The sequence below is a fragment of the Schistocerca gregaria genome, chromosome 2 (genome assembly GCF_023897955.1).
Source record: "Schistocerca gregaria isolate iqSchGreg1 chromosome 2, iqSchGreg1.2, whole genome shotgun sequence".
NCBI lineage: Eukaryota > Metazoa > Arthropoda > Insecta > Orthoptera > Acrididae > Schistocerca > Schistocerca gregaria.
In genome coordinates, this window is record NC_064921.1 from 166,385,212 (window position 1) to 166,413,132 (window position 27,921).

A 27,921-nucleotide genomic window follows, 5' to 3' on the forward strand; every position below is an offset into this window, starting at 1 on the left:
ACAGTATCAAAAATTTGATGAGTATTTACTGACATTTACACACAGTTTGATGCTCAAAACGGCATCAGATCTCGAAACCATGACAATTACAGAATAGGTTATATCAGTAAATCTGTGATATTTCTTTACGTTCTTTGCATGACTTTGTAACTTTGCACATTGGTAAATAAAAGGTACATGTGTGCGTAAGTCTTTATTCAACGTGCAAGAACACAGACGACTTCTTAAGTCGTTTAAATACTTACATACAAAAATCTTACAGTAAAGTATTTGTACAAATATTGACTTCTCTCAAACAGAGATAACACTGAAATTAAATGGCGTAATGTGTAACACGTATTCCCCTCTAAGTATCTGTGAATGACATTGGGCCTCTGAGAGTTCGAGGAAATTACAGTGTGTGTACAAAACAGAGTGACACTGAGATGTGAAACATTATACAGTATGAATGATATCTCATTCTTAGTTCTTATTATGGGCGTAATAATTAAGCGTAGTTTAGCACCATATACATTAATTCAAGGAAAAGTAGATTTAAAATTTATTACGCGTTCATAACATTGACGTGTGAGAAGTTTATGAAAAGTCGCTTGCGATGACAGGAATACAGGTTGGTTCCTTACCGTGCTGTATTAAGGAACGTAGAAAGGAAATAAAGTGATCTATTTTACATTTTGGTAATGCTTTATTTATAGAAAAACTGTTTGAAAATTCACTTCTAAAATACTGCAAAGACTAGAAAAATAATGAATAGAAAATGTACGGTCCTGTTCAGCGGCGTAACTCTGATAAATATTTTATCAAATTTATAGGTGAAATAACTTTTACTACAATTTAGGTCATTCTGAAGTAATAAAAGAACTAAGCGATGCATGTGCGGCCCGAAGAATCTGTTGAAAAGGCTCACTACAAAGGGTATAGTAAAATACGGGTAGAAAAGGCGCATATCGTATATATGCTTGCAAGAGACATTGGTATCACTTTTAGTAATGGCATAGGTGAAGGAGGAAGATAAAAACATATGTTTCAGCAATCCTTAAAATATTTCAGTTAAAGTTCCCGTTTATATTACATACATAAGTAATATATGTTTGACACTGCGTCAGTTTGCTGCGATCTGGAAGTTATATTATTCTTGAAGAATCCGAGTTAGCCAAGATCTCTAGCAATTTATTTTGACCAGTTTCGAGAGATCTACGGTGTCATAATCGGCTCTTGTAACATTATTAGTTGTACATGCTTGTTACAATACTGAATGTCACGTAGTGATGCTGCGTCAAGTACAGCATGGCAGAAAACATCAGCTAGTCATCAATACAACAACACACAATTAAAACATGTCACTGTTGTGCTGATGTCCCAGCATGCACTCAAGTGCGATAGGACATCAGCACAGAATGCTGTATATTTTAACTGTGTGTTATTTTGTTTGTTGCGTCTTACTTGACGCAACGTGATTATATGACATCCAGTATTGTAAGAAGAATGTACAACTCACAGTGTTATAAGATCCATTGATGACAGCATAGATCTGCGGAAAGCGGTTTTAGCAATAAAAAAATTGCTAGGTGTCTTGCTATCTTGATTCGTCGAGAATAACACGTATGAATACTTCAACCATCAAACTAATGACGTCTGCTCCAAATTTATATAATTTATACAAGAGAGATAAAGCTGTATAATGTTATTAGGGAAGTTGTTAGATAGTGTAAACAATAGGATAGTTCTTGGTTCCTAAAACAGGAATAAGGTATGTTTAATATGTAATTTCTTTACATCATGTATCAACATGTCTGTCGGTCACCAAGTTATTCAACGTTGTCAGAATAACCTTCTTTGACGTTTAATCTGGGTGGTCTCGTGCTATCATTCCAGTAACGAGCTCTCAACTTAAACCAGTGGCGACCTCCATTGACAGGAACAAATATTTTCGTTGGCACGATGCAGTGGCCAGTCTACCTCCTGTTTTAATAACGAGAGAAATATGAGGAGGAAGGACTGAATATATGTGGTGTCACTTGGGGATACAATAAATAAAGCATAGGTTTTATTGGTGGAAACTTCGTTAGGGGACAGAGAAGAGGAGGTCAGCGACCGGAGTAGGTGATGGTGTAGGACCCAGTGTTGACGTCAAAGTTGCTGGCGGGGTGGCCCCGGAAGATGTTGGGATCGACGCTGATGGGCGGCCGGGGGTACGAGGGCTGGTTGAAGTAGCGGTGCTGCTGCGGGGGTGGGTTGTAGTAGTTGTTCTGCGGGGGTGGGTTGTAATAGTTGTGCGCCGGCGCCGGAGCGGGGGCGGGCGCGCTGTACTGTGGGGGCGGTGGGGGCGGCGGGGGCGGCGCCGAGAAGGCGGGCCGGGAGCGGAAGCTGCTGCTAGGGCGGCTGTTGTAGCCCTCCGACTTGTAGTAGACGCTGGGGTCCTCACGGTACTGACCGTCGTCGTAGCCGTCCGGGTTGTCGTAAGACGGCGACGCCGTGTTCTGCAGCGTCGGTGGAGGCACGTTGATGCCCGTACCTGCAACCACGCACACAGCATCGCGCTCAGCGTACAGTGTACGAACAGAGGATACAATATAAGTTGTCACTGACAGAAGGAAATTCTAGGTTATACACAGTACAGGGCAAAGCTTATCCATTATGGACATTGTTGAACCCGTGACTGTTAACTGAATGTAAATACATAAAACTGCGACCACTCACTTTCTTGAATAGTTATTTACCTTCCACGAACCGGCTTTCCAACCTTTTCAGGTTCATCTTGAAAAGGTGTTTGGAAGTTGTCACATCACTATTTCTCGGTGCTGGCCTGTGACAGTATGGGCGGCTTTATACTGTTAGTGTCCATCTGTCTGCTTCCATTTTAGTGGCCAGTTGGTACCTCAAAAGAATGGTTCAAATCGCTCTGAGCACTATGGGCCTTAACATCAGAGGTCATCAGTCCCCTACAACTTAGAACTACTTAAACCCAACTAACCTAAGCATATCACACACATCCATGCCCGAGGCAGGATTCGAACCTGCGACAGTAGCGGTCGCGCGGTTCCAGACTGAAGCGCCTAGAACCGCTCGACCACTGCGGCCGACAGTTGGTACATCACTTCACAAACTTTGACACAATCTTTGAGCATTTACTCTGTAATAGCTAAACTTTGCCAGTATCCAGCATGTGCTATACAACTGTTGCTGAGTATAGCACATGCTGGATGCTAGCAAAGTTTCGCTATTACAGTGTAAATGCACAAAGATTGTGTAAAAGAATGTGAAGTGATGTACCACTTGGCAGCAGACAGGTGGGCACTAACAGAAAAAAGCCGCTTATAATGTCACAAGACATCACCCAGCATTACGCTAGAAATAGTGATTTAATTTCCAGATAACCATCTGAAGATGAACCTGGAAAGGTCCGAAAACCGGTTCAACGAATATTAAATAACTACCTGGCAGATTAAAACTGTGTGCCGGACCGAGACTCGAACTCAGGTCCTTTGCCTTCGGCGGGCAAGTGCTCTACCAACTAAGCTACCCAAGCCCGACTCACGCCCCGTCCTCATAGCTTCACTTCCGCCAGTACCTCGTCACCTACCTTCCAAACTTTACAGAAGCTCTCCTGCGAACCTTGCAGAACTAGCACTCCTGAAAGAAAGGATATTGCGGAGACATGGCTTAGCCACAACCTGGGGGATGTTTCCTGAATGAGATTTTCACTCTGCAGCGGAGTGTGCGCTGATATGAAACTTTTTTAATCTGCCGGGAAGTTTCATATCAGCGTACACTCCGCTGCAGAGTGCAAATCGCTTTCTGGAATAAATAACTATTTAAAAAGTGACTGGATGCAGTTTTATGTATTTACATACATTACAGAGTTATTGACAAGAACCTCCGGGGTTTCAGAGGACAACTACATAGAAATTATGACGTACAGGAAAATGACACATTTCAGTGGATAGAACATAACTACAAGTTTCGATTCGTAATACGTGGTGTGGAATAATTGTAGAGCGCCCTGCCAAGGAGGGGATACAGTTTTAGCCATGTGATTCTCATGGGAAGAGTACGCATGTGCTGTATTGTATGCTAGACAAGTGGACGTACCACTTATTGAATCACATCACATCATCACAGACTGTTTGTGACCGTCGACTGACAAGCTGTCCTATCTAGCCGGTATGACTCCGCTAACGAAATGGCAGCCAAGAAGGAAATAACCTAAAATATTCACTTTTGCAGTGTACGGTTTTTTTATACTAAACATCCTGCCACCGACTTAAATAGCGCAGAAGTTTTCTGCACAGAACAGAAAACCTCACAAAAACAGCAACAGACTAGAGTAGAACTATGACCAAAAAAAATAGCCACTTCCGAGACTGGTCTATGCCAAAGCTACAAATTCTCCAAAGGCTGGCAGGAGATCTTTGGACTGATTACTTTCAGGAATTGCAAGAAGCGAAAATTACATGGGTAGATGGGCATTATCAGGCGAACTGGGTGCTGCACGATTGTTGACAAGAGAAAACTATCGCTCTCCCTCTCTGTCATGCAGTGTCACTGTGCACTGTGCGTTATGCGCTATACACTATTTAGGAGCTCATGAAGGCTAACGCACGTTCACTAAATAAGACCAATTTTTGGTCCAAAATTTCTTAGTGATATAATCTTCTACACAGTTTTTAGTTTAAAATATTTGTCTTCACATATTTCATCCTTTGTTTGTTGTTACGAGGCGTGTTTTTTAAGTCGAGTCCGTTTTGTTGTAGACACTAGTAGGACGAGCTCCTGCCGCAACGAGCGCGCGCGTCGTTTACCGGCAGGCCTCTGGAACAACTGTGCTCAGTTTCAGCTCTGTAGCTTAACTGTGCGGTTCTCTTCTGTGCTTTCAAAATTTTCTAGGTTATCGCCTCGCCCACTGCGTGTGGGGATCGCTCAGTAATACGGTTTTTGTCAGCAAGGAACCTGTCTCCTGCAGAAATTCATCGACAGATTTGCGAAGTGTACGGTGATACTGTTATGAGTGAAAGCAAAGTGCGGAAGTGGATACGAGAATTCTAAGATGGCCATGACATCGTCCATGATGAGGACCGCACCCAGTCGCCCTTCTTTGAGTACAGACGATTTGGTACCTTCAGTTGAAGCGACGATTTGTCAGAACTGGCGCTTCGCAATAACAGGTCTCTGAAACGAATTTCCTGACATGTCGAGAATCTGAACACCTGAAGTTTATGAAATTGTGCTCCCGTTGGGTCCCGAAACTCATAACTAAAACCAAAGATTTGAGTGTGCGACGAAGTTCTTGACTCGTTATCACGAAGAAGGTGACGGCTTCTTGAGTCGGATCGTAACTGGAGACGAAACATGGGTTTAGCCCGCCGGAGTGACCGTGCGGTTCTAGGCGCTGCAGTCTGGAACCGCGTGACCGCTGCGGTCTCAGGTTCGAATCCTGCCTCTGGCATGAATGTGTGTGATGTCCTTAGGTTAGTTAGGTTTAAGTAGTTCTAATTTCTAGGGGACTTATGACCACAGCTGTAAAGTCCCATAGTGCTCAGAGCCATTTGAACCAATTTTTTTGAAACATGGGTTTCGCATATCACGCCCGAATCGAAGCAACAGAGCATGGAATGTAGACACACACACTCGCCTGTAAAGGTGATGGCCAAACAGACTCTGTCCCAGCCAAAATCATGGCGTTGGTGTTTTGGGACAGGCATGGTGCTTTGCTGGTCGACTTCATGCAACGAGGAACCATTATCAATGCAGAAGCATACTGCCAAACCCTGAGAAAGCTACGCGTAGCGATTCAAAACAAAAGACGCGGCATGCTGACAAAGGGAATTGTCCTTCTCCATGACAATGGAAGACCTCACACTGCAGGTCAGACGCCCAGTTTATTGGACAGTTTTGGGTGGGAAGTTTTAGTCCACCCACCCTACAGTCCTGATCTAGCGCCGAGAGATTACCATCTAACGCGTTACAATGATGACGACGACGTGTAAACAGCAGTGATCTCTTGGTTGTCGGAGAAGGGGGAAAGTTTTTATGGGGAGGGTATTTTAAAACTGGTAGAGAGCTATGACACGTAGAATGAAATTTTCACTCTACAGCGGAGTGTGCGCTGATATGAAACTTCCTGGCAGATTAAAACTGTGTGCCGGACCGAGACTCGGACTCGGGACCTTTGCCTTTCGCGGGCCAGTGCTCTACCAACTGAGCTACCCAAGCATGCCTCACGCCCCGTCCTCACAACTTTAATTCCGCCAGTACCACGTCTCCTACCTTCCAAACTTCGCAGAAGCTCTCCTTCGAACCTTGCAGAAGTAGCACTCCTAGAAGCAAGGACACTTGCCGGCGAAAGGCAAAGGTCCCGAGTTCGAGACTCGGTCCGGAACACAGTTTTAAACTGCCAAGAAGTTTCAGGTATGATACGTGTTTGAACAAACTTGGCAACTGTGTCGAAAAATAGAGTAAAGTATGTGTTTACTTTCTGAAAATAAATTTCCTTTTTTGAAATAAACTTCTGTTGTGTACTTATTTTTACACGGACTTCACTTAAAACAAACAAGGCTCGTATAACAAGAGTTTTTTTCCTTCTAGCGCGATCAAAAGGAAAGTGAACCAAATTTTTGCCGTCCCTATTTGGAGTTGCCCGTGACGACTTCGGGTTTTTGAGGTACGGTGGCCTCGCTGGACGACTCGTAACAATCCTGTCAAGGGCAGAGTGAGGTCGCAAGGAGATGAAGGTGAGCGCGGCAGCTGCGCTTACCCGCGGGCTCGAATCCCCGCCTGGAGGCGCCGTACTCGATCTCTCGCAGGTGTCCCGAGTCGTCGACGTAACCGTACTTGCCGTACACCTCGCCCGTCGGGTGCTTCGTCTCGATCTTGAAGGAGCCGTCGGCCGCCTCGTAGCCGTAGCTGTAGGAGCCGTCGTCGTTGTGCCGGTTGATCTGCTTCAGGATCGGTACCGGCGTCGTCTGTGGGCCCTTGTACTGCGCAGCCGCCACGGCGGCCAGACACACCACCTGTCCCAACACACACACACACATACCCGTTACATCACACAACCGAGACTTTGACCACCAGTTTTCTTAGCTGCTAGCGGGTCTTCATCTACATCTACATCTACATACATACTCCGCAATCCACTATACGGTGCGTAACGGAGGGTACCTCGTACCACGACCAGCATCTTCTCTCCCTGTTCCACTCCCAAACAGAACAAGGGAAAAATGACTGCCTATATGCCTCTGTACAAGACCTAATCTCTCTTATCTCATTTTTGTGGTCTTTCCGCGAAATGTAAGTTGGCGGCAGTAAAATTGTACTTTAGTCAGCCTCAAATGCAGGTTCTCTAAATTTCCTCAGTAGCGATTCACGAAAAGAACGCCTCCTTTCCTCTAGAGACTCCCACCCGAATTCCTGAAGCATTTCCGTAACACTCGCGTGATGATCAGACTTACCAGTAACAAATCTAGCAGCACCCCTGAACTGTTTCTACGTCCTCCCTCAACCTGACCTGATAGCGGTCCCAAACGCTCGACCAGTACTCAAGAATAGGCGGTATTAGTGTTTTATAAGCGGTCTCATCACAGATGAACCACATATTCCTAAAATTCTACCAACGAACCGAAGACGACTATCAGCCTTCCCCACAACTGCGATTACATGCTTGTCCCACTTCATATCGCTCTGCAATGTTACGCCCAAATATTTAATCGACGTGACTGTTCAAGCACTATCCTACTAATGGAGTATTCAAAAATTACGAGATTCTTTTTAGAATGAGATTTTCAGTCTGCAGAGGAGTGTGCGCTGATATGAAACTTCCTGGCAGATTAAAACTGTGTGTCGGACCGAGACTCGAACTCGGGACCTTTGCCTTTCGCCGGCAAGTGCTCTACCAACTGAGCTACCCAAGCACGACTCACGCCCCGTCCTCATAGCTTTACTTCTACTAGTACCTCCTCTCCTACCTTCCAAACTTAACAGAAGCTCTTCTGCGAACCTTTCAGAACCAGCACTTGCCCGCGAAGGCAAAGGTCCCGAGTTCGAGTCTCGGTCCGGCACACAGTTTTAATCTGCCAGGAAGTTTCATATCAGCGCACACTACGTTACAGAGTGAAAATCTTATTCTGGAAACATCCCCCAGGCTGTGGCTACAAACCGATGTTAAGGACATGGGTCTGTAATTTTGAGGATCCGTCCTTCTACCCTTCATATATACAGGCGTCACCTGCGCTTTTTTCCAGTCGCTCGAGACTTTACGTTGGGCAAGAGATTCGCGAGAAATACAAACTAAGTAAGGAGCCAATGCAGTAGAGTTCTCTCTGTAAAACCGAATTGGAATCCCATCAGGACCTGGAGATTTATTTTTTTTCAACCCATTCAGCTGCTTCACAAGCCCAGGGATGTATATCACTGTGTCCTCCATACGGGAATCTGTACGAGACTAAAACTGTGGTATGTTTGTACGACCCTCCTGCGTGAAATATTTCTCAAATGCTAAATTTAAAATTTCAGCTTCCGTTTTGCTGTCTTCCGTTGCCAGGCCAGACTGATCAGTGAGTGACTGGATGGAAGCCTTCAACCCGCTTACCGATTTTACATAAGACCAGAATTTCCTTGGGTTTTCAACAAGATCTTTTGCTAAGGTATGACGGCGGTAGTGGTTGAATGCTTCGCGCATCGCTCATTTTACATCAGCACGAATCTCTACTAACTTTTGGCTGTCCTCATTATCCCGATCTTTCTTGTACCGCGAGTGCAACTGTCCTTACTTCCATATTGTGTGGTCGCGATCTATTAAACTTTAACGTGTCCGACGTTTCGTCCTAAACTGCGCTGGATATGTTCAGAGGTGCTCCTGGTTCTACTGTCTCTCCAGCTGACGGGTTGGGCGCTGGTGAGCGACTTAAATACTGTGAAGAAGGGCGCAGTACCAGTTTACAAGTGGCTGGCACATGCATGCGTGTAAGAGATTAAACTTAATTATCGAACTGCATGTCAAAGATAAAGTTTGTATATCGATTTGTAGAGCTGCTTCCCATATATCACTAAATTTCATGTCTTCTTCTCTTCTGTCAAAATTATCACCACGTTTACATATTCCGATTTATTCAAGAATAAATCCAAAATGAACAAGCTTTATACCAATGAAAAGAGGAGGATTCAAAGTTTTATTTCGTAATGTTTGATATCACTTTGATAAATTTAATAATTTGTAATTAATTAGTTATTAATAATTTTTTAATAATTAGAAATGTGATAAATGTTAATGTGACCACCGTTGGCTGCACAGCAAATATCTATGCAGTAGCCAAACTCGTCCCACAAACGCGAAAGCGTATCTATTGTTACTGAGCCATGGCAGCAATGATCCGGTTCGGAAAATCGTCCAGAGTGGTTGTTAGAGGCGGGACGTAAACAGCTTCCTTCACATAACCCCTTAAGAAAGAGTCGCAGGGTTTTAGATCAGGAGGTCTCGGTGGTCGGAAGAATAGAGCCAGGTCCTCAAGTCCCTGCAACCGATCCAGCGCTGAGGAAGCGAGTCATTGAAAAAGTCTTCTACATCACGGTGCCAATGGGGCCGAGTTCCATCCTGTTGTAAAATGAAGTCCTGGGAATCTTCTACAACTTGAGGGAACTGGCATTGTTCTAAGATGTCCAGGTACGCGATGAAATAAGGCCTATACGGTGCCCAAAGCTATACTCAAGTTACCAGCGAAAACTCCTTGAAACTCCTAGTTCATTATGAGATTGGCCTGTTCAGACAGACAGACAGATAAGAATGCAGTCAAACATTAATCTAGGGTATCTTCTTTCTGCCACTCGAATTTGATGAATTGAAGCTTATGCGTTGCCCCGAGCTACACGTAAGTTACTACTGAAAACCGTATAGAAATCCACCTAGTAGTTCTGGAGTTAACGTGTTGAAAGACGGACACAATGGTTTTACAGTTTTATTATTAGAGTAGATTTTATCTGGTAAGATTATGGCCTTCGAACCCTCCCTTACATGTAACAGACATATTCTGGGAGTTAACACTACAATATGCATAGATATGAGCAATATGCAAGGTGATTTAACTAAGCTGTTTCTCTGAGATATTTCCTGAACCTTTTAAGATATCGTAATTCTGTTTTCTCCCAAATGGATCGTGAAAACGTCCTCATTTCAGAGATATCGGTATAAACTTCGCTTTTTCAAATGCAACTATAGTAATTTCTCCTGTTAATATGGGAGCTCTAAAAGCGTTTCACTTCCAAAATTCATTTACGGAGACGTTCAAATGTTCGGAACTGAATATTTGTCTGTTTTGGACGTGAAACCATTTGTTCTCTTACGCGAAGCTCGCGCCAGGCTGACGAGGCTCTCCAGCTTGATGCACCTAAGAGTGTCTACTTACTTAGCGGAATAGTGGGAAAAATTAAATTTAAAATATACTACTCACACGTGCTTACATGAGGCTGAACCGAGAAGCGAACTGGAAGCAGAGAATGGTTCACCAGTTCACTACGGTAACAGTCCTTCTCTGATTTGCCATAGCTTTTAACAAAACGTTTACGTCAAAAGTTGAATTAAAATATAAAAGAGTGAACTGAGCTATAGAGATTGTTGAATAATATCTTCGCATCATGGACATACTTACATTGTAACATAAGGGAAATAACAAAGCTGACATTGACTCTCCTGTACTAGTATACACTGCATTGCCCGTGGAAATGTAAGTATTCCATTTGCTGGAGGCCACAGTAAACAAATGGAAACACAACGATAACGCACACCCATCGTTCACTAAGTAATGAAGCTAAACTAATAACTATACAGTGTTTCGAAAGGATAGGCTAGACACAGTTGGCGGTGGCATGTTTATTGTTGTTACAAGTAGTTTATCTTGTAGCGAAATTGAAGTAGATGATTCCTGTGAGTTAGTATGGGAAGAGGTCATTCTTGGCACCCCGAATGCAATAATATTTGGATCCTTTTACCGACCTCCCAACGCAGATGCTATAATTGCTGAAAGGTTCAAAGAAAATTTGAGTTTAATTTCAAACAGCTACCCGACTCATACAATTATAGTTGGTGGTGACTTCAGTTTACCGGCGATATATTGACGAAAATACATATTTAAATCCGGAGGTACGCATAAAACATCATCCGAAATTGTGCTAAACGCGTTCTCTGAAAATTATTTCGAGCAGTTAGTTGATGAGCACACTCGAATAGCAAACGGTCGTGAAAACACACTTGACCTCTTTGCAACAAAGAATCCTGAGCTAATAACGAGGATCAAAATGGATACAGAGATTGGTGAACACGGGGTTGTTGCAGTGCGACTGAATACTGTAACCCCCATATCCTCCAAAAATAAACGAAAAGTATTTCTGTTCAAAAAAACTCATAAAAATTCGGTTGACACCTTCCTGAGAAACAATCTCCACTCCTTGCAAATTAACAATATAAGTGTAAACCAGATATGGCAAGAACTCAAAGAAATAGTATCGACAGCAATTGAGAGATCTATACTAAATAAATTAGCAAACGACGGAGCTGATCCCTCATGGTAACCAGACCGGGTCAGAACACTGTTGCAGAAACAACGAAAAAAGCATGCCAAATTTAAACGAATGCAAAATCTCTTTTACAGAAACTCGAAATTTAGAGCGGAGACATCAATACGAGGTGGTTATAGTAGTTTCCACAACGAAACTTGGTCTCGAAACATTGCACAAAACCAAAGACATTCTAGTCGTATGTAAAGTATGCTAGCGGCAAGACACAATCAATTCCTTCTGTGTGCGATAGAAAAGGAAATGCTATCGACGACAGTGCTTCCAAAGGAGAGTTACTAAACACAGCCTTCCGAAATTCCTTCACCAATGAAGACGATGTAAATATTCCAGAATTCGTATCAAGAACAGCTGCCAACATGAATAACGTAGAAGTGGATGTCCTCGGAGTAGTGAAGCAACTTAAATCACTTAACAAAAGCAAGTCTTCCGGTCCAGGCTGTATACCAGTTAGGTTCCTTTCAGAGTATGCTGATGCAATAGTTCCATTCCTAACAATATATACAAACGTCCGCTCGATAAAAGATTCGTAGTCAAAGACCAGAAAGTTGCACAAGTTACACCAATATTCAGGAAAGGTAGTAGGAGTAACCCACTAAATTAGAGGCCCATATCACTAACGACGATATGCATCAGGATTTGGGAGCATATATTGTGTTCGAACATAATGAATTACCTCGAAGGGAACGCTCTATTGACACATAGTCAACATGGATTTAGAAAACATCGTTCTTGTGAAACACAACTAGCTCTTTATACGCACGAAATGCTGAGTGCTACTGACAAGAGATTTCAAATTAATTCCGTATTTCTAGAGTTCAGAAGGCTTTTGTACTGTACCACAGTAGCAGCTTGTATTGAAATATCGTCTCAGTGTGTGTGTGTGTGTGTGTGTGTGTGTGTGTGTGTGTGTGTGGATTCGTGGTTTTCTGTCAGAGAGGTCACAGTTCGTAGTAATTGACGGGAAGTCATCGAGTAAAGCAAAAGTGATATCTGGTGTTCCCCAAGGTAGTGTAACAGGCCCTCTGCTTTTTCTTATCTACATAAACGATTTAGGAGACAATTTCAGCAACCGTCCTAGGTTGTTTGTAGATTATGCTGTCGTTTATCGTCTAATAAACTCTTCAGAATATCAAAACAAATAGCAAACCGATTGAGAAAAGGTATCAATGATACGGAAACTGACAATTGATCCTAAATAATGAGAAGTGTGAGATAATCCACACTAGTGCTAAACGGGATCTATTAAACTTCGGTTACACGATAAATCAGTCAAATCTAAAGGCCGTGAATTCAGCTAAATACGTTACGAATTACAATTACGAACAACTTAAACTGAAAAGAACACATAGAAAATGTTAAATGTTTTGGTGAAGGCAAAACAAATACTCCATTTTATTGGCAGAAGACTTAGAAGATGCAATAGATCCAATAAAGAGACTGCCTACACTACGCTTGTCTGTCATCTTTTGGAGTAGTGCTGCGCGGTCTGGGATCCTTATAAGACAGGATTATCGAAGTACATCGAGAGTTAAAAGAAGAGCAGCACGTTTTCTACTATCGGGAAATAGGGAAAAGAGTGTCACGAAACATGATAAAGAATTAGGTTGGACATCATTAAAACAAAGGCGTTTTTCGTTGCGGCGGAAACTTTTCAAGAAATTTCAATCACCAACTTTCTCTTCTGAATGCGAAAATATTTTGTTGACGCCGACCTACATAGGGAGAAAGGATCATCATAATAAAATAAGGGAAATTAGAGGTCGCACGGAAAGATATAGGTGTTCGTTTTCTCCGGGCTCTTCGAGATTGGAATAATAGAGTGTGATTTGCGGAGTATCCATGTAGATGTAGACGTAAGGTGATGAGAAGAGGAAGGACAAACAATTCTCAAACGCGCAGCAGCTGTTGATGTGTCGTTAGTCCATCATTACGAACAACAGAATAACAGCACAGCAGGGTCAGGAAACATCCATGATCGCCTACAGCGAACATTTCAGAAGTCCACTTTCTGTAAGACAGTTGATGACAGTGTTTTGGGACATGAAAGGTCCATGGCTAATTCATTACTGTCCTAAATTTCAAATAGTGAACAGTGATAGCTGACGTGAGCTACTGCGAGCTATAAATGCCAAAATCAAACTAAGAGGATACGACAGAGTAGAAAAGGTGTTATTTCAAATGACAATAATGTTTGCCGTCATATAGCTGCGAAAATGTAGCGCACTGAAAATCCATGTTTTGACCCTCTGGAGCATCCACCATACAGTTCTCACCTAGTCCAGAGTGCTTTTCACCTGCTTGGTCCAATGAAAGATCGCCGGTGTGAATCCAAGTTTTAATCGGATTACAAGTCACAAAGTTAGAAAGACTAACTATGTGACGACATGATGTATAATTCATTGACATGGTTTATACCACACCAGGATGTTCAGAGTACATAAACTGAGCGTATCTAGCAGGACGAAGCTGTCAGTGGATTAATCACATCTGAAGATGACAGCAGAAGGCCGTAATCAGTAATGTGAGAACTGTCATTATGAGTTGATCTTATAGTAATAAATAATCATTATATAAACATTTGTAAGCCTCAATAATGTCCATCCAAAGATATGATGCGCCAGATACCTATAAATATTTTGTGCCTTTGCTTATGTGGGTATCATCTCCCATAGACTGATGACCACAGCAGTTGAGTCCCATAGTGCTCAGAGCCATTTGAACCATTTGAACCATCTCCCATATCGTAAAGTATTTCAGAGATGCTGTACACACTAAATGAAACACAGTCAATCTTCATAAAGCCATATCAGAAACACTGTATGTCCAAGAACAAAGCGCCCCCTCTGCTCAAAAACACGTTTTCTGATTTTGCTGTTTCAATATCGCCTTATTTTCCGAAGACGTGGCATAAGTTGTTAATTGACACAGCTTCTGCTGTTAGTTGTTGCTTGAACCTTCTGTAAGTGTCGCTTAATCGTTCTCTGAGTTAGTCAAGTAAAGTATGTCGTGTTCTGTGATTGAAAAAGTGTTTAAAGTTGAAACTTGCAACAGCGGCTTATTTGAGAAGACTCATGAGAGTTATTATCAACAGTTTGCGTGCTCCATTATTCCTACCAAATTTAGTATTTGGACATTGATAACAAAATGGCAATGTCTCTAACTCTGGAAGTTATTGCCAAGATTTCAAGGGGAAATTACTGCTAGACCGAGAAAAACTCTCAGGTCGGTTTCGCAACTCATGTGTTAAGCGTACATCTTACCATTTTCATATTAAATTTAATAAATTTTACTGAATTCATCGCATTTTTTCTCAGGCATTAAGCCATTTATAAAGAAAAGACCGTTAAGTACTGCGAATGATTGGGTAAAAGAGTGTTGAATTGAACGAACACGGTATTTGAGAACGATGAAGCTTCGTTTCAGCTTTCTATCTGCTCAGTCTAAATAGTCAGACCAGTCGCTAGTGATCTACCGTCAATTTATGCATCAAGTACGTCTTAACGGCGAAAAATGGGAGTTTGGTGCGCGGTCCCTGGCAGGCCGCCATTCATATTTGGAGATTTCGGTTAAGACGAATTTCGCAATGATTCCGGTTCTTGACATAGGCGCAACATCAAGTACCAATAACGTGCCACTCATCAGCTTGTTTAGTTGGCACCAGCTACAGTCGACATAAAAACCGATGTACGAATTACGGATGTATTGTGTAAATGTGTTTTTGAGAGTGTCCATTCGAGTGACGGAAAGCAATTCGAATCCTGATATACTAGCTGTAATTTGTTTGTTGTATTTCGCAGGTGTACGTTGTAGAGAAAAGCGGGTGTAAGAATCAACAGGAGACAATAAGAAGGGAGGACCAAAAACGAAGTTCTCGGATTAAAAACATCACACAGGGGTGCATTGTTTCTCACAGTGTTTCCCTCTTACTGTTCACTCCGAAGCAACGATGGAAATAAAATACAAGTTCAAGAGCGGGGTTAACATTTAGCGTGAAAAAATATCAATCGTAAGAGACGCTGATACCACTGCTATGTTCCGTGAAAGTGAGGTAAAATCACAGAATTACTGTATGGAATGAACAATCTGCTGTATACAGATTACGGATTTAGAGTAAACTGAAGGAGGACGAAAGTAAAGAGCTGTACCACCATCAGAACGGGGGACCACAAAGTGATGTAAAGGAATCCTGCTACCTCGGTAGCAATATCGCATATGACAGTCGAAGAAGGAAGGAGGACATAAAAAGCAATTAGCACAGGAAGAAAGGGCTCTCGTAGCTAAACAAAGTGTACTAGTTTCGACCACAGGTCTAAATTTGACGAAGAGGTTTCTGAGAATCTACATATGGAGCACAGCTGTGGACGGAAATTAATCATGGATTGTAGAAAACCTCAAAAGAAGAGAATTGAAGGGTTTGATATGTGACACTATAGAAGGATTGTGAAAATTAGCTGAAGTAAGAGGAGCCTATGGAAAATATTGACCAAAGAAGGGACTGAATGAGACGAAATTTGTTAACATGTCAGGGAGTAACTCTCATAATACTAGAGTTAATACATGTAGGGGAAAACAGCTATTGGAGTATAACCAAGAAACAACAGAGGATGTTGAGTGTAAGTGCCGCTCTGAGATGGAGAGGCTGGCATCGAAGGGTAAATCGTGACGGGTCGCATCAAACCAGTCAGAGGAATGATGAATAGTTCCTCCACCTCTGAAAAAAAAAAGTGGAAATATTTCAGCCACCAATAGCAATTGTCGAAGAACACGTCTCTTTCATTGCTAATGTGTGAGACATTTCCTGTCCTAACGATCGCTGCTGTAACAGTCGTCCTTTGTCCAGCATGAATAATTTATGCTGATATTAGTGCATTGTTCTGAATGTCAGACAGCGGAGGCCAGGGAGGGTGACATTTCCCGCCGACCTTGCCTGCCGTTCTCACTTGCTGTTACTCTGGAATGCCAATAACGGTAGCAGCGAGCTGTTAGCTGCTCTGACCTGCCACTCACCACGTGACGCTGTTGTGTACTCACTTCCTTCTCTCCGGACGTCTTTCAGAGTAGGCGGTGAACGCGAGAAGCGGACTTGGTCGAAAGAGCATAGCAGTTTGAGCTTTCACAAGGCTGTTCAGTGAGCTACGCAACAATAACTCAAGTTATGAATGAGCACGGTAACAGTGTGCTCACATGGAATAAAACCTTGAAATGTCTGGATAAGTTACCAGATGTGGACTGTACTATTCATGTTTCTTTGGGAAGGAAGGAACGTGTTTTTCGGGCTGTATGGTCTTTGAATTTGATAAAAGCTTTGTCTAAGTTAATAAGGAGGGAATTACTTGTTTTGCAAATCAAACTGCCTTTTCCTGCTGCTAATTATTTTATTTAATCCATAAGCGTTTCGCCTTCTACAGTTTTAAGGCATCATCAGTGGCATCTATAATGATACAGTTTTGTTAGTTATAGATTATCAAAAAGTTCACTTCTATAACTAACAAAACTGTATCATTATAGATCCCACTGATAATGCCTTAAAACTGTAGAAGGCGAAACGCGTATGGATTAAATAACATAATTAGGAGCAGGAAAAGGCAGTTGGCAGTTTGATTTGCAAAACAAGTATTTATATGCTTGCTGCGGAGGATGGCCACACAAACAAACTTGTTAGGAGGGAATTAACTTAGTTTGCTTCTAGAACATACTTTAACTTACCTTTCCATGTAATAACCACCGTTACGTACTACATTTCTGTATAAACATCACTGATACCCGGCATTTTAAAGGTGTGGAATTAAGCTTTGGCAGTCCCACGTATTCCGCCTGATTTGTCACCAAGGTTATAGCTGCGTCTGGAGAATCCAGGTCGCCTACAGAAAAACTGTCATGCAGATATATTTTATAATTTTAAACATGGCTGCGCTTCAACGACTCTGCCTAATGAAATTTCATATGATTGTAAAATAACAGCCAACCAGGTGCAGTTTATTAACGTTTTATCATGGTTTAGACAAATAAAAATTTGTCTCGTTCAGAAGGGAAATGGACTCGTAGAACCACAAATTGTAGCCAAAAGGCTGTTGCCTACTGCAGTGTGCATTTCAACCGCAAATATCAACAGTTAAAATGCGTAACTGAAGACAACAACCCAATGGTGCAGGGCTTTGTCGTAAAACTTTTAAAATAAAACGCATGTGCTAATGGATCCAGTATGGCACATCGTGTCACCAGCCACGTACATGCCATACCAAATGCCAGCTGGATCCAGTGTCACGTCTGTTTTGTTTTAAAAGACTTACGTCAAAGCCAAACTAAATCTCAGCTGGATCCATTGGTGTTTTATTTTAAAAGTTTTACGACAAAACTCTGTAGCCACTGGGCTACTACGGGTCCAGCCTTGACGTGCCAAATTTCACAAATGTACGGCGTGTGGTCTGCGGGCGTGGCAATTTCCTGCCTGTCACTCGGGTTTGCTCGATCCTTCTCGGAAGTAACTGGAATAGAGCACAATTTATTTAGCATTGCGGTCAGTTCAGCAGCGCTATTTACGCTTCGCTGTTTGTTCATTGTATGAAGGAAGTCCACAGGTGCAATGGCTGTTTGCTCAAAAAGAGGCAATCTATCGATCTATCGTCACAATCCATGAAAATGAATGGAAATGACAGAAGAGAGGGTTGAGAATTCTCAGCTCGCATAAGTGTCGAGTACTGCTTATTTGCTACGAAACGACATTACAGTACCGCACAGAGAGAATTTAAACATTTTGATGATAACGAAAGCGCAAAAAAATCACAACGATCGACAGAGGGGATGCATTGCTGCAAACATCAAGACATACTATATGCTAAATTTACAGACAGAGAGTACTTGAAGAAATTGGTGGTAAAATTCGAGAAGTGGCCATCATTATACCGCTGTCAGTTGCGACAGTTTTCAATGGAAATGAAAGAAAAGTACGGAGACTTGATATATTAAGTTGAAGTCAGGGGGCATGCCCGGAAAGATTCTTCGATTTGAAACTAACCGTTGTTGAATTTATGAAGTAAAAAGTGTGGAGGAACGAATATTAGAACATCCGGAATGGATTGCAGACTTTGAATTTTAAATGGACTTGACTACACAGTGCCCACAGTAAAACATTGCAAGATAACTTCTTTCTGATTTGATGGGGATGCGTTTAAAAAGAAAATCGAGTTTTGGAAGGGATACAGTCTGACAAAGACAGTCCAGTTCCCTAAGCTCACCAGAGTTAAAGAAAGCGTGAGGTTTGAAGAATTCATTGTGGCCTTGCAGAAATTAAGAGGATAGTTGTATAAACGTTTTGAGGTCACTGTCAGTCTTACATCTCTGTTCGAGCTCTTTTGGAGATCGTTTGATTTTTAGATGAAATCACCCTGTACATGTGCAAACGTAACTGATTAACCTTCCAGTTTCAATGATAAATATTTTTACGTTAGAACTGTCCAGGACGCCTACATTTCCTTCATCTCCATTGAGAGGTTGCAAAATTGCTGCATTATTTCGATCGACATATTCAGATGAAAAACTTTTTTCTATTACCAAACGAAATAAGTCAGGTGTACTTGGCCACCTGAGTCCGAAACTCTGTAGAATTGTCTGCGTCTGTCCTCTGTCCGTATGCCGACAGTTTGTAACAGATAAAATGTATATTATGTCTTCTGCTCACCAAAAGTAATTAATTAGTACTGAAAACTTGATATGTTTGTGTTCTATGTTGTTGAGAAGCGTGAAATCAACTGCACTGCCATTTAAATGCAGCGCGTTCGTTGATTTCCCCTCTTCCCCCTCCACGCGCTTGGACAGCGTGGAGTGGCGGTCGGGAAAATGTGATGCGAAGCTGAGCACTTGGGCTCTCGGGCCGGGACATAGCCCGCGAGCCGAAATCTGGGGCACCTCTGTGCTGCTGAAGACAAATTTCTATTTATCGAGACCGTGGTAAAGGGTTCATAAACCTTTAACGCTGCTACTGATTGGCTGTTATTTTCCAATCCTGTGAAGTTTCATGCAGGTATTCCTTCACATTTGGATAAAAATAAAAATCAGGCTGTTATCATGATTGTTGTATCAGTCTGAAGCAGAAGAATCCAAATTGTACACCAGAGTGAGAACACAGCTAATGTGGTCAACAAACGTGGTTCATGGATCTTACTCTTTACAGTGACACTATACATAAATTACAGCATCTCTACTATGGTACACGAGCAGCACGATGCATCTGTGCGGAACAAATTTCTTTGTATAGAACTCCAGATTGTCCAATGCTCACGACCGTCTTCCCCGTCTCAGAGAAGAACGGATTTTTACTACGTGTGTCTCCATACCAGATATAACCAAACTCAATGGATTGTGAGACTGACTAGGGTTGTAATTTAGCGGATGCAATGTAAACCTCAGAGCCTGATCGCAATGCTTAACGAGCAGTGTGCTACCTTGCGAGCCAGCGGGGTGAGCTGTACATGGATTCAATCCACATGGAAGATTAACGCTCGCTGGTGGTTTTCATCAGATAGCCTAAGTGTGGGTTTTAGGCGATTTTCCACGCTAATTTTAGCAAATAATGGTAATGGGTTGGTCCTGAATCGCTACCTCAGAAAATACGATACACGAACAAAATATGTTATGCTGACCAAAGCTTACGCGTTTCAGACTTAGTGATACAGTTCGTAACAAGACTGGTGAATATGCGAAAGAATCCTGCTATCTTGGAAGCAAATAAGGCATGATGAATAGAGCAGAGGTTAGCACTGGCAAAGAGAGCATTCCTTAGCGACAAGAATTAGCACTAATTTTAGGAGGATATTTGGGGATTTATGTGAGGAGTATTTATACACTATGAGTTTTCACCATGACATAGATGTAGCGCCTTTGATTACTAAATAAAACGTCCTGGGCCCAGGTTATAACGAAGCTAGTGGTTAAATTTTGAATAAAAGTCATCGGCAATGGCGGCCAAAGACTTTCGGCGTGAGAAATCACCCTCGTTCTCCCAACAGCCATGTCAAAGAGGGCAGAGGAGCGGACAAAGGTTCAGCACATTCTCTTGCCCTCGCGGTGCGAAACTGCCCTTAAAAGACTGAACAATCTGCAATGATTAATGGTATGAAGACGCATAAGCCAACAGAAACCACTGCACTGATGACACATCATACGTAACCACGAGATATGTGATCTACGATTAATAAACTGTCATAAAATTCCTCCCACTGGCTAATGATACAGGATTAGTTCCCCATTAAAACTGCCAGGAGAGTCCGCCAAGAGGTACGTATATTAAATAATTAATGAAAGCGTAATATTCTGTGTGTCGAAGATTCGAATGTAAGAAGTCTTTAAATGAGGTAGGGAAGCTAGAAAGTCAGAAGGAAAATGCTAAGTATCAGTCTAGATACACTGGTGGTCAGCGGTGAAATAAAAAGGAGATGGTCATGTATATATCAAAATGAGGAGAAAAAAAGTGCAACGGGAGTAGGATTCGTCATGTACAGGAAGGAACGACAGAGACTTAGCTACTGTGAACAGATCAGTGATACGTCCATTTCCAAAAGCGACGACAGTAGACCAACGCTAACAACAATAGTTCAGATATATGTGTCAACTTCAGAAGCAGAAGAAAGGTAGAGTGTATGAGAATATTGAACGAGTAACAACCATAGGTTAGTGGAACGCTGTATTAGGGAAAGGAACAGAAGACAGAGTTCGGAAAAATATGGAATCGATAGCAGGAATGAGAGGGGAGAAAGTGTAATTAAGTTCTGCAATAAATTTGAGCTAGTAAATGAGATTCAACTGTTTAAAATGACGAGGGAAAGAAGTGTATTTGGAAAGGGTCTGCTTGGAAAGAGTGATAGGAAACAAACAGCAAAGAATATGAATCGGTAACATCAAATATGAGTCTGTAAGGACGAAGATATGGATCAAACATTGATGAGACTGAAAAACATTGTACGACACGCCATCGACAAATACAGGGTGGTCAGAAACAGTCGGAAAAGCATGTAAAGGGTATTTCAGGGTAGGTTATGCTGAGAAATAATTGTTAAAAAAAGATTTCGATACGTTGTGCTACCAAACTGCTCGGTCGCTCATCTTGGTGTGATGCTCGATAACTTCTTGAAGGCTTTCTATACGGTACCGAACTATCGTTTAGAACACAAAATACGAGCACACCGAGTAACAGACAAGATTTGTAATTGGATACAGGACTTTCAAGGAGATAGCTTTCAATTCATTATTCTTAACGGGAAGAAATCGACATATGAAAAGATAATTTCTGGGTATATCAAGGGAGTGTTGGAGGTCCATTACTGTTTATAAAATGCATATAAATTATGTGGTAGATAACATTGGAAGTTCCATGATGCTTTTTTTTCAGACAATGATCTTGTCTATAGAAAGATTGTAGTGGTAGAAGTAGTAGGAAAATATAAGAGGATTTGAAGAGGATCAAATATTGGTGCAGGGACTCGAAGTTGACCATGAACGTAAGTAAATACCCTAACATATCGCCGATAAATAGGCGAAGAGAGCCATTATTGTCCGACTACATTATTGGCGAAACTGGAAATAGTAATAACAATAAAACAACTGTAAGTGACCTACTGAAATGAAATGGCGTGTGACGAGGGCCTCCCGTCTGGTAGACTGCTCGCCTGATGCAAGTCTTTCGATTTGACGCCACTTCGGCGACTTGCGCGTCGATGGGGATGAAATGATGATGATTAGGACAACACAACAATGGTTCAAATGGCTCTGAGCACTATGGGACTTAACATCTATGGTCATCAGTCCCCTAGAACTTAGAACTACTTAAACCTAACTAACCTAAGGACATCACACAACACCCAGCCATCACGAGGCAGAGAAAATCCCTGACCCCGCCGGGAATCGAACCCGGGAACCCGAGCGTGGGAAGCGAGAACGCTACCGCACGACTACGAGAAGCGGGCGTCAACACAACACCCAGTCCCTGAGCGGAGAAAATCTCCGATCCAGCCGGGAACCGAACCCGGGCCCCTAGGGTTGACAGTCTATCGCGCTGGCCACTCAGATACCGGGGGCGGACAGTGACCTACTGAAAGTGTAGGAAATTTTCAAATGTGTGTCAATTCCTAAGGGATCAAATTGCTGAGGTCATCAGTCCCTAGACTTACACACTACTTAAACTAACTTATGCTAAGAACAACACACACGTCCATGCCCGAGGGAGGGCTCGAAGCTCCGGCGGGAGCGGCCGCTCAATCCGTGACATGGCGCCTTGAACCGTGCGGCCACACCGAGCGGCGAATGTGTAGCTACCACCGAAAACTAATAGTTGGAAAAACAGATGCCCGACTGAGATTCACCGGAATAATGTTAAGTTAATGTAATTCATCCAGGAAGTCTAACAAAACATAAGTTCAGTCGATTCTTGAGTATTATTTATAAGTATGGGTCGCTTACAAAGTCGGATTAATAGAAAAGGTAGATAAGATCCAATGAAGAGTGGCTCGTTTCGTCACAGGAATGTTTACTCGGTGTGAGAACGTCACGAAGATGGGCAGGAAACTCCAAGACATTCGCTACAAGAGAACAGTTCAACTGAGGCTGAATGCTGCATAGTAGATATTGTTGTCACACCCTTCATGAACAGGTTAAGCATTTTCGAGCGGGATAAGGCAAGATCCCACACTGTAACTCACATTAGAAACTCCCAGAGGAATATCCTATGATTGACAGGCCTGACCAGTGGTCCGATTTTCCAACTGTAAAGGATGTCTGGGATGCGGTGGGCACACGTGTACTTTCATACAAGCTTCCAGACAGCAGACTTCACAAACACACCCAGTATGTGTTTCAGGCATGGTGAGTAATTCCTGAAGGTGACATTCCCAGGTTGTTGGCATCCACGTCATGACGCCCGTAAGTCTGCTCATGCTTGTTGGGTTGACACCTTGTGCTGATTTAATGAAAATTTAACATTGAATATTTTGGTTAGGTACATTCCACAGCCTTTAAGTAAATGAAAAACGCATTTTAACCAACAGATGTTTTTATTTGAATCTTGTCATCTACTTGTTTCGATCGTGGAACATCTTCACAGGATATATGAGATCTGTTTTTGCTTTACGTCCTTGAAGATGGTCCACGGCCGAAACCTGCAGTATTTAGGTTCAAATAAAAGCAACTGATGATTAAAATACGTTTTTCCGAAAATTTAATGATTTAATACACTTTCACGACGATCGTCTGCACAAAGCTTGTTAAATGGTTGACTGTTGCTTCATGCTATAGCACGTTCTGTCAGTGCATAAAATTAAGGAAATATTCTATGCTTAATGCAGTTGAACCACCACTGTCGATACGCCACTTTTGGCGTATACAGTGATTTTTTATTGCTACGCATCTTTGGGTGACTTTGTTGTTGACAGGTCTAAAGAGCAGCGAAAGTGGATTCCTGAGGCAGGAGACAGTGGTGCCAGCGCCTACGCTGTTAGGCCGCCAGCAACGCGCGTTTCGCCGGTCGAGCGAGCACGGGACGAAGTGGAGCGGTGAGGTGAGGTGAGGTGGGCTTAGGGCGATGAGGGCAGCGGGAGGCAAGGAAGGCGAGGCGAAGCACACGCCTTTGTGGCTCTCAAGGCCCGCGCTGACCGCTGGCATTCCGCGCTGGGCAGGTCCAACCTTGGGTGTGGCCAGCAGGTCGCGTGTTGCTTGCAAGCTGTTGCCAGGACGCGGCACTACACCTCCTCTGCAGACAAGAAAACGACGACGGCCGGCCGTGGCAGACCAAACGGTGGACTAAAATATTCGCACACAACGAAAGTTGTCGGAAATCAGTTCGGAAGCAAAGAATTCGTATTGAAAGTTCCGTCGACGGCTAGATCATTAGTCACCAAGAGCAAGCCTGTATTGCGGAATGATGGGGAAGGTTGCAAAGGTACCATCCCGACATTTGCCCTAAGTGATACAGCGAAACCACAGAAACCATAAGTCTGGATGACCCGATAGAGAAGAATCGTCCTACCCAATGTGGATCCAGTGGCTTACCACTGCGCCACTCAAGTCCACAGATAATGCAACAAATGAAATGTTCAAGGAAGGAATGGGCGTTCGGTAGAATGTAAAGATCCAAGGGAGCACAGAAGAGGAATGAGGAATGGAAGGGAACATTCAGGGCGTCATTGACAGAGATAACTCACACGTGGAACGATTTTAAAACACGTTGGTCATAATATCTTTGAACGGACAGTCGTGGCAAGTATCTCTGAGTAAAAAATACGAAAAGCTCTTTCCGGAAGTAATTATAGGCCAAACACACACCTGTCAAGGCGTCCGATACCACAGAAATAATAGAAATCGAGAGAAACAGCAACTGTTGTAAATTAGTGTGAGGTTCATTACTAGCTTCACAGTTACGATATAATACTGTTGATTATCAATTTCGGCCGTTAGAAGGCATCTTCAGATCTACAGAAATGAAAGAAAAATAAAAAAAATATATTAAGATGTGAAACTACTGCATTCAACTAAAACGTTGAGCACATTTGGCTCACAGTAGATCTGTGGTGAAGCACATGCCCAGGCTCGTCACTTTCCTCGCCACAGATCCACTGTGAGCCATATGTGCTCACGTTTTTAGTTATGTTAACATGTTAGTTCATGGTATGATCCTAGGTAAAAATCGTGGTTGGGCATCCATCTGAGTATGTCACATTACATCTGAGAGTGGTCTGTTTATGACTGAAACTGGTCGTTTAATACAGTCACAATACAGCTGTGTGCAATTCACGATATTTTAAAAATTTCTAGATTCTGTAAATCATTCTCTCCTCAAAATAATAGTTATTTTATATACCCACACCGCTATTTTAACTCCCAAGAGTACTTTGCAAGAGTAAATATATTAAATATGATCAAGATTGAATAAGTTAATAAAAGAGAACATATTTTAAAATGTATTCCGCTACAGCAACCACATTAATATCCAAAACAACAATGACAGAAATGTAAACCGTTAATTATCGCACTATGTAGCGTTCAGCGACATTAATACAATGCTTTCAGCATGGGTCGTTGAAGTGCGTGAAAGGAATTTGTTTCCAGTGTTCGAATGGCTGCTCGAAATTAATAGTATTAAATGCAGGTTAGTAAGCAGTTAGGAAAGATTTGTATGTTTAATGTTTCATGAAAGGGAAGCAGTGGTTGGGAAGGGAGTGAGACAGGGTTTTAGCCTATCCCCGATGTTATTCAATCTGTGTATTGAATAAGCAGTAAAGGAAACAAAAGAAAAATTCGGAGTAGGAATTAAAATCCATGGAGAATAAATAAAAACTTTGAGGTTCACCGATGAGATTGTAATTCTATCAGAGACAGCAAAGGGCGTGGAAGAGCAGTTGTCGGAATGGACAGTGTCTTGAAAGGAGGATATAAGATGAACATCAACAAAAGCAAAACGGGGATAATGGAATGTAGTCGAATTAGGTCGGGTGATGCTGCGGGAATTAGATTAGGAAATGAGACGCTTAAAGTAGTAAAGGAGTTTTGCTATTTGGGGAGCAAAATAACTCATGATGGCCGAAGTAGAGAGGATGTAAAATGTAGACCGGCAATGGCAAGGAAAGCGTTTCTGAAGAAGAGAAATTTGTTAACATCGAGTATAGATTTAAATGTCAGGAAGTCCTTTATGAAAGTATTTGTATGGAGTGTAGCCATGTATGGAAGTGAAACGTGGACGATAAATAGTTTAGACAAGAAGAGAATAGAAGCTTTCGAAATGTGGTGCTACAGAGGAATGCTGAAGATTAGATGGGTAGATCACATAATTAATGAGGAGGTATTGATTAGAATTGGAGAGAAGAGAAATTTGTGGCACAACTTGAGTAGAATATGGGATTGGTTAGTAGAGCCTATTCTGAGGCATAAAGGGATCACCAATTTAGTATTGGAGGGCAGTGTGGAGGGTAAAAATCGTAGAGGGACACCAAGAGATGAATACACTAAACAGATTCAGAAGGATGTAGGTTGCAGTAGGTACTGAGATATGAAGAAGCTTGCACAGGATAGAGTAGCATGGAGAGCTGCTTCAAACCAGTCTCTGGACTGAAGACAACAATGTTTCATAGTTTAAGCCAAAATTTATCAGTTATTCTCGAAAATAAACACTATAAGAAAATTAAAAAAAATGTGGAGTTAAACAGAATGGGTATTAATTCACTGTAAGTAAGAAGAAGCATTAGTATTCTGTGGATTTCGTATACAACAATACTGTTTCGATATTAATATCAATTGTTGGAGACATGCTGTGCATAATAACTAAGAGTACAAAATAAACATTTCCTGAAGTAAGTACAAAAATTAAATAGCTCTACAGTGTTTCTAACGTTTAAAAATTTTATAGTGCAGTAATTATGATATCTTCTACACACATGTAAACAAATACAAGAACAGCAAGTTGGGGTAACTCTCTGTAAGCGGTTACAAAACATTAATAATGGTCCTAATGGTTCAAAAGTTTGTAACTTTTGTGCAAAAATAAACATATTTGCCTGGAAATAAATAAGTTGAAGTAGAATTTTCGTTGGGGTGATTTTCCAAGGGCAAATGCAGAAGATAAATATTGGCTATAACGCTCCCGAAATTTAGAACTTTTATGCACAGGTAGTCACACAATGTTCCTTAAAGTTATTAAGAAATATTAATAATGGCCTAAATATTTGGGAAGTTTAAAACTGTTATGTACAAATAATCAAAAAAGTTTGAAAATAATGAAACTGAAATAAAGTTGAAAGTTAGTTATGCACCGTTAAAACTTTCATGTAAAAGTAATGACGCAATATTGTTAGTAAGCACACTGAAGTATATGTTGGGATGACTTTCAGGAAGGAATAGAAAAATATGAGTGGTGTGGCTTTAATCCTTGGGAAATTTGAAACTTCCATACACAAATAATCATGCAGGCTTGTCAGTATACATACTGAAGAGAAACTGTCAGTTTGATGATTTTCAGGAAATAGATTAGATAAAAAGTGGCTTTAATGCAGGGAAAGCCTGAAATTTTTATACAGATAAACATCTTAGTGTATAAATAAACAAGGTGACGGATGTTTTTGTGAACTGTTATGAGAAATAAATGGTGACTTTAATGTTGCTGAGGGTTAAAACTTAGAAAACCAAGTAATCATGTAAGATTGCAATCGCACAAATAGAAATAAAACTGATGTAAGTTAGAAAGGGAGGGTAGAGAAAGCGAGGAGGCAAGACAGAAGCGACTTACGATAGCGAGCGTGGCCGACGACATGTCTTGCTGTTAGCGTGCGTCGGGCCGGAGTGCGGCGGCGCGGCCACACGCCCTGTATATATAGCCTCGCCTCG

General features: G+C 41.9%; 1 protein-coding gene across 1 annotated transcript; it reads right to left on the reverse strand.

Annotated features, from left to right (window-relative positions):
- Window positions 1-180: 180 nt before the first annotated feature.
- On the reverse strand, window positions 181-27,921 carry LOC126336597 (uncharacterized). The gene is made up of 3 exons (XM_050000462.1): window positions 27,824-27,921; window positions 6,755-7,010; window positions 181-2,515 (listed from the first exon to the last, which is right to left on the reverse strand). Exons 1-3 carry the CDS (start codon window positions 27,845-27,847, stop codon window positions 2,088-2,090), a joined length of 708 nt encoding a protein of 235 aa, XP_049856419.1. The 5' UTR covers window positions 27,848-27,921; the 3' UTR covers window positions 181-2,087.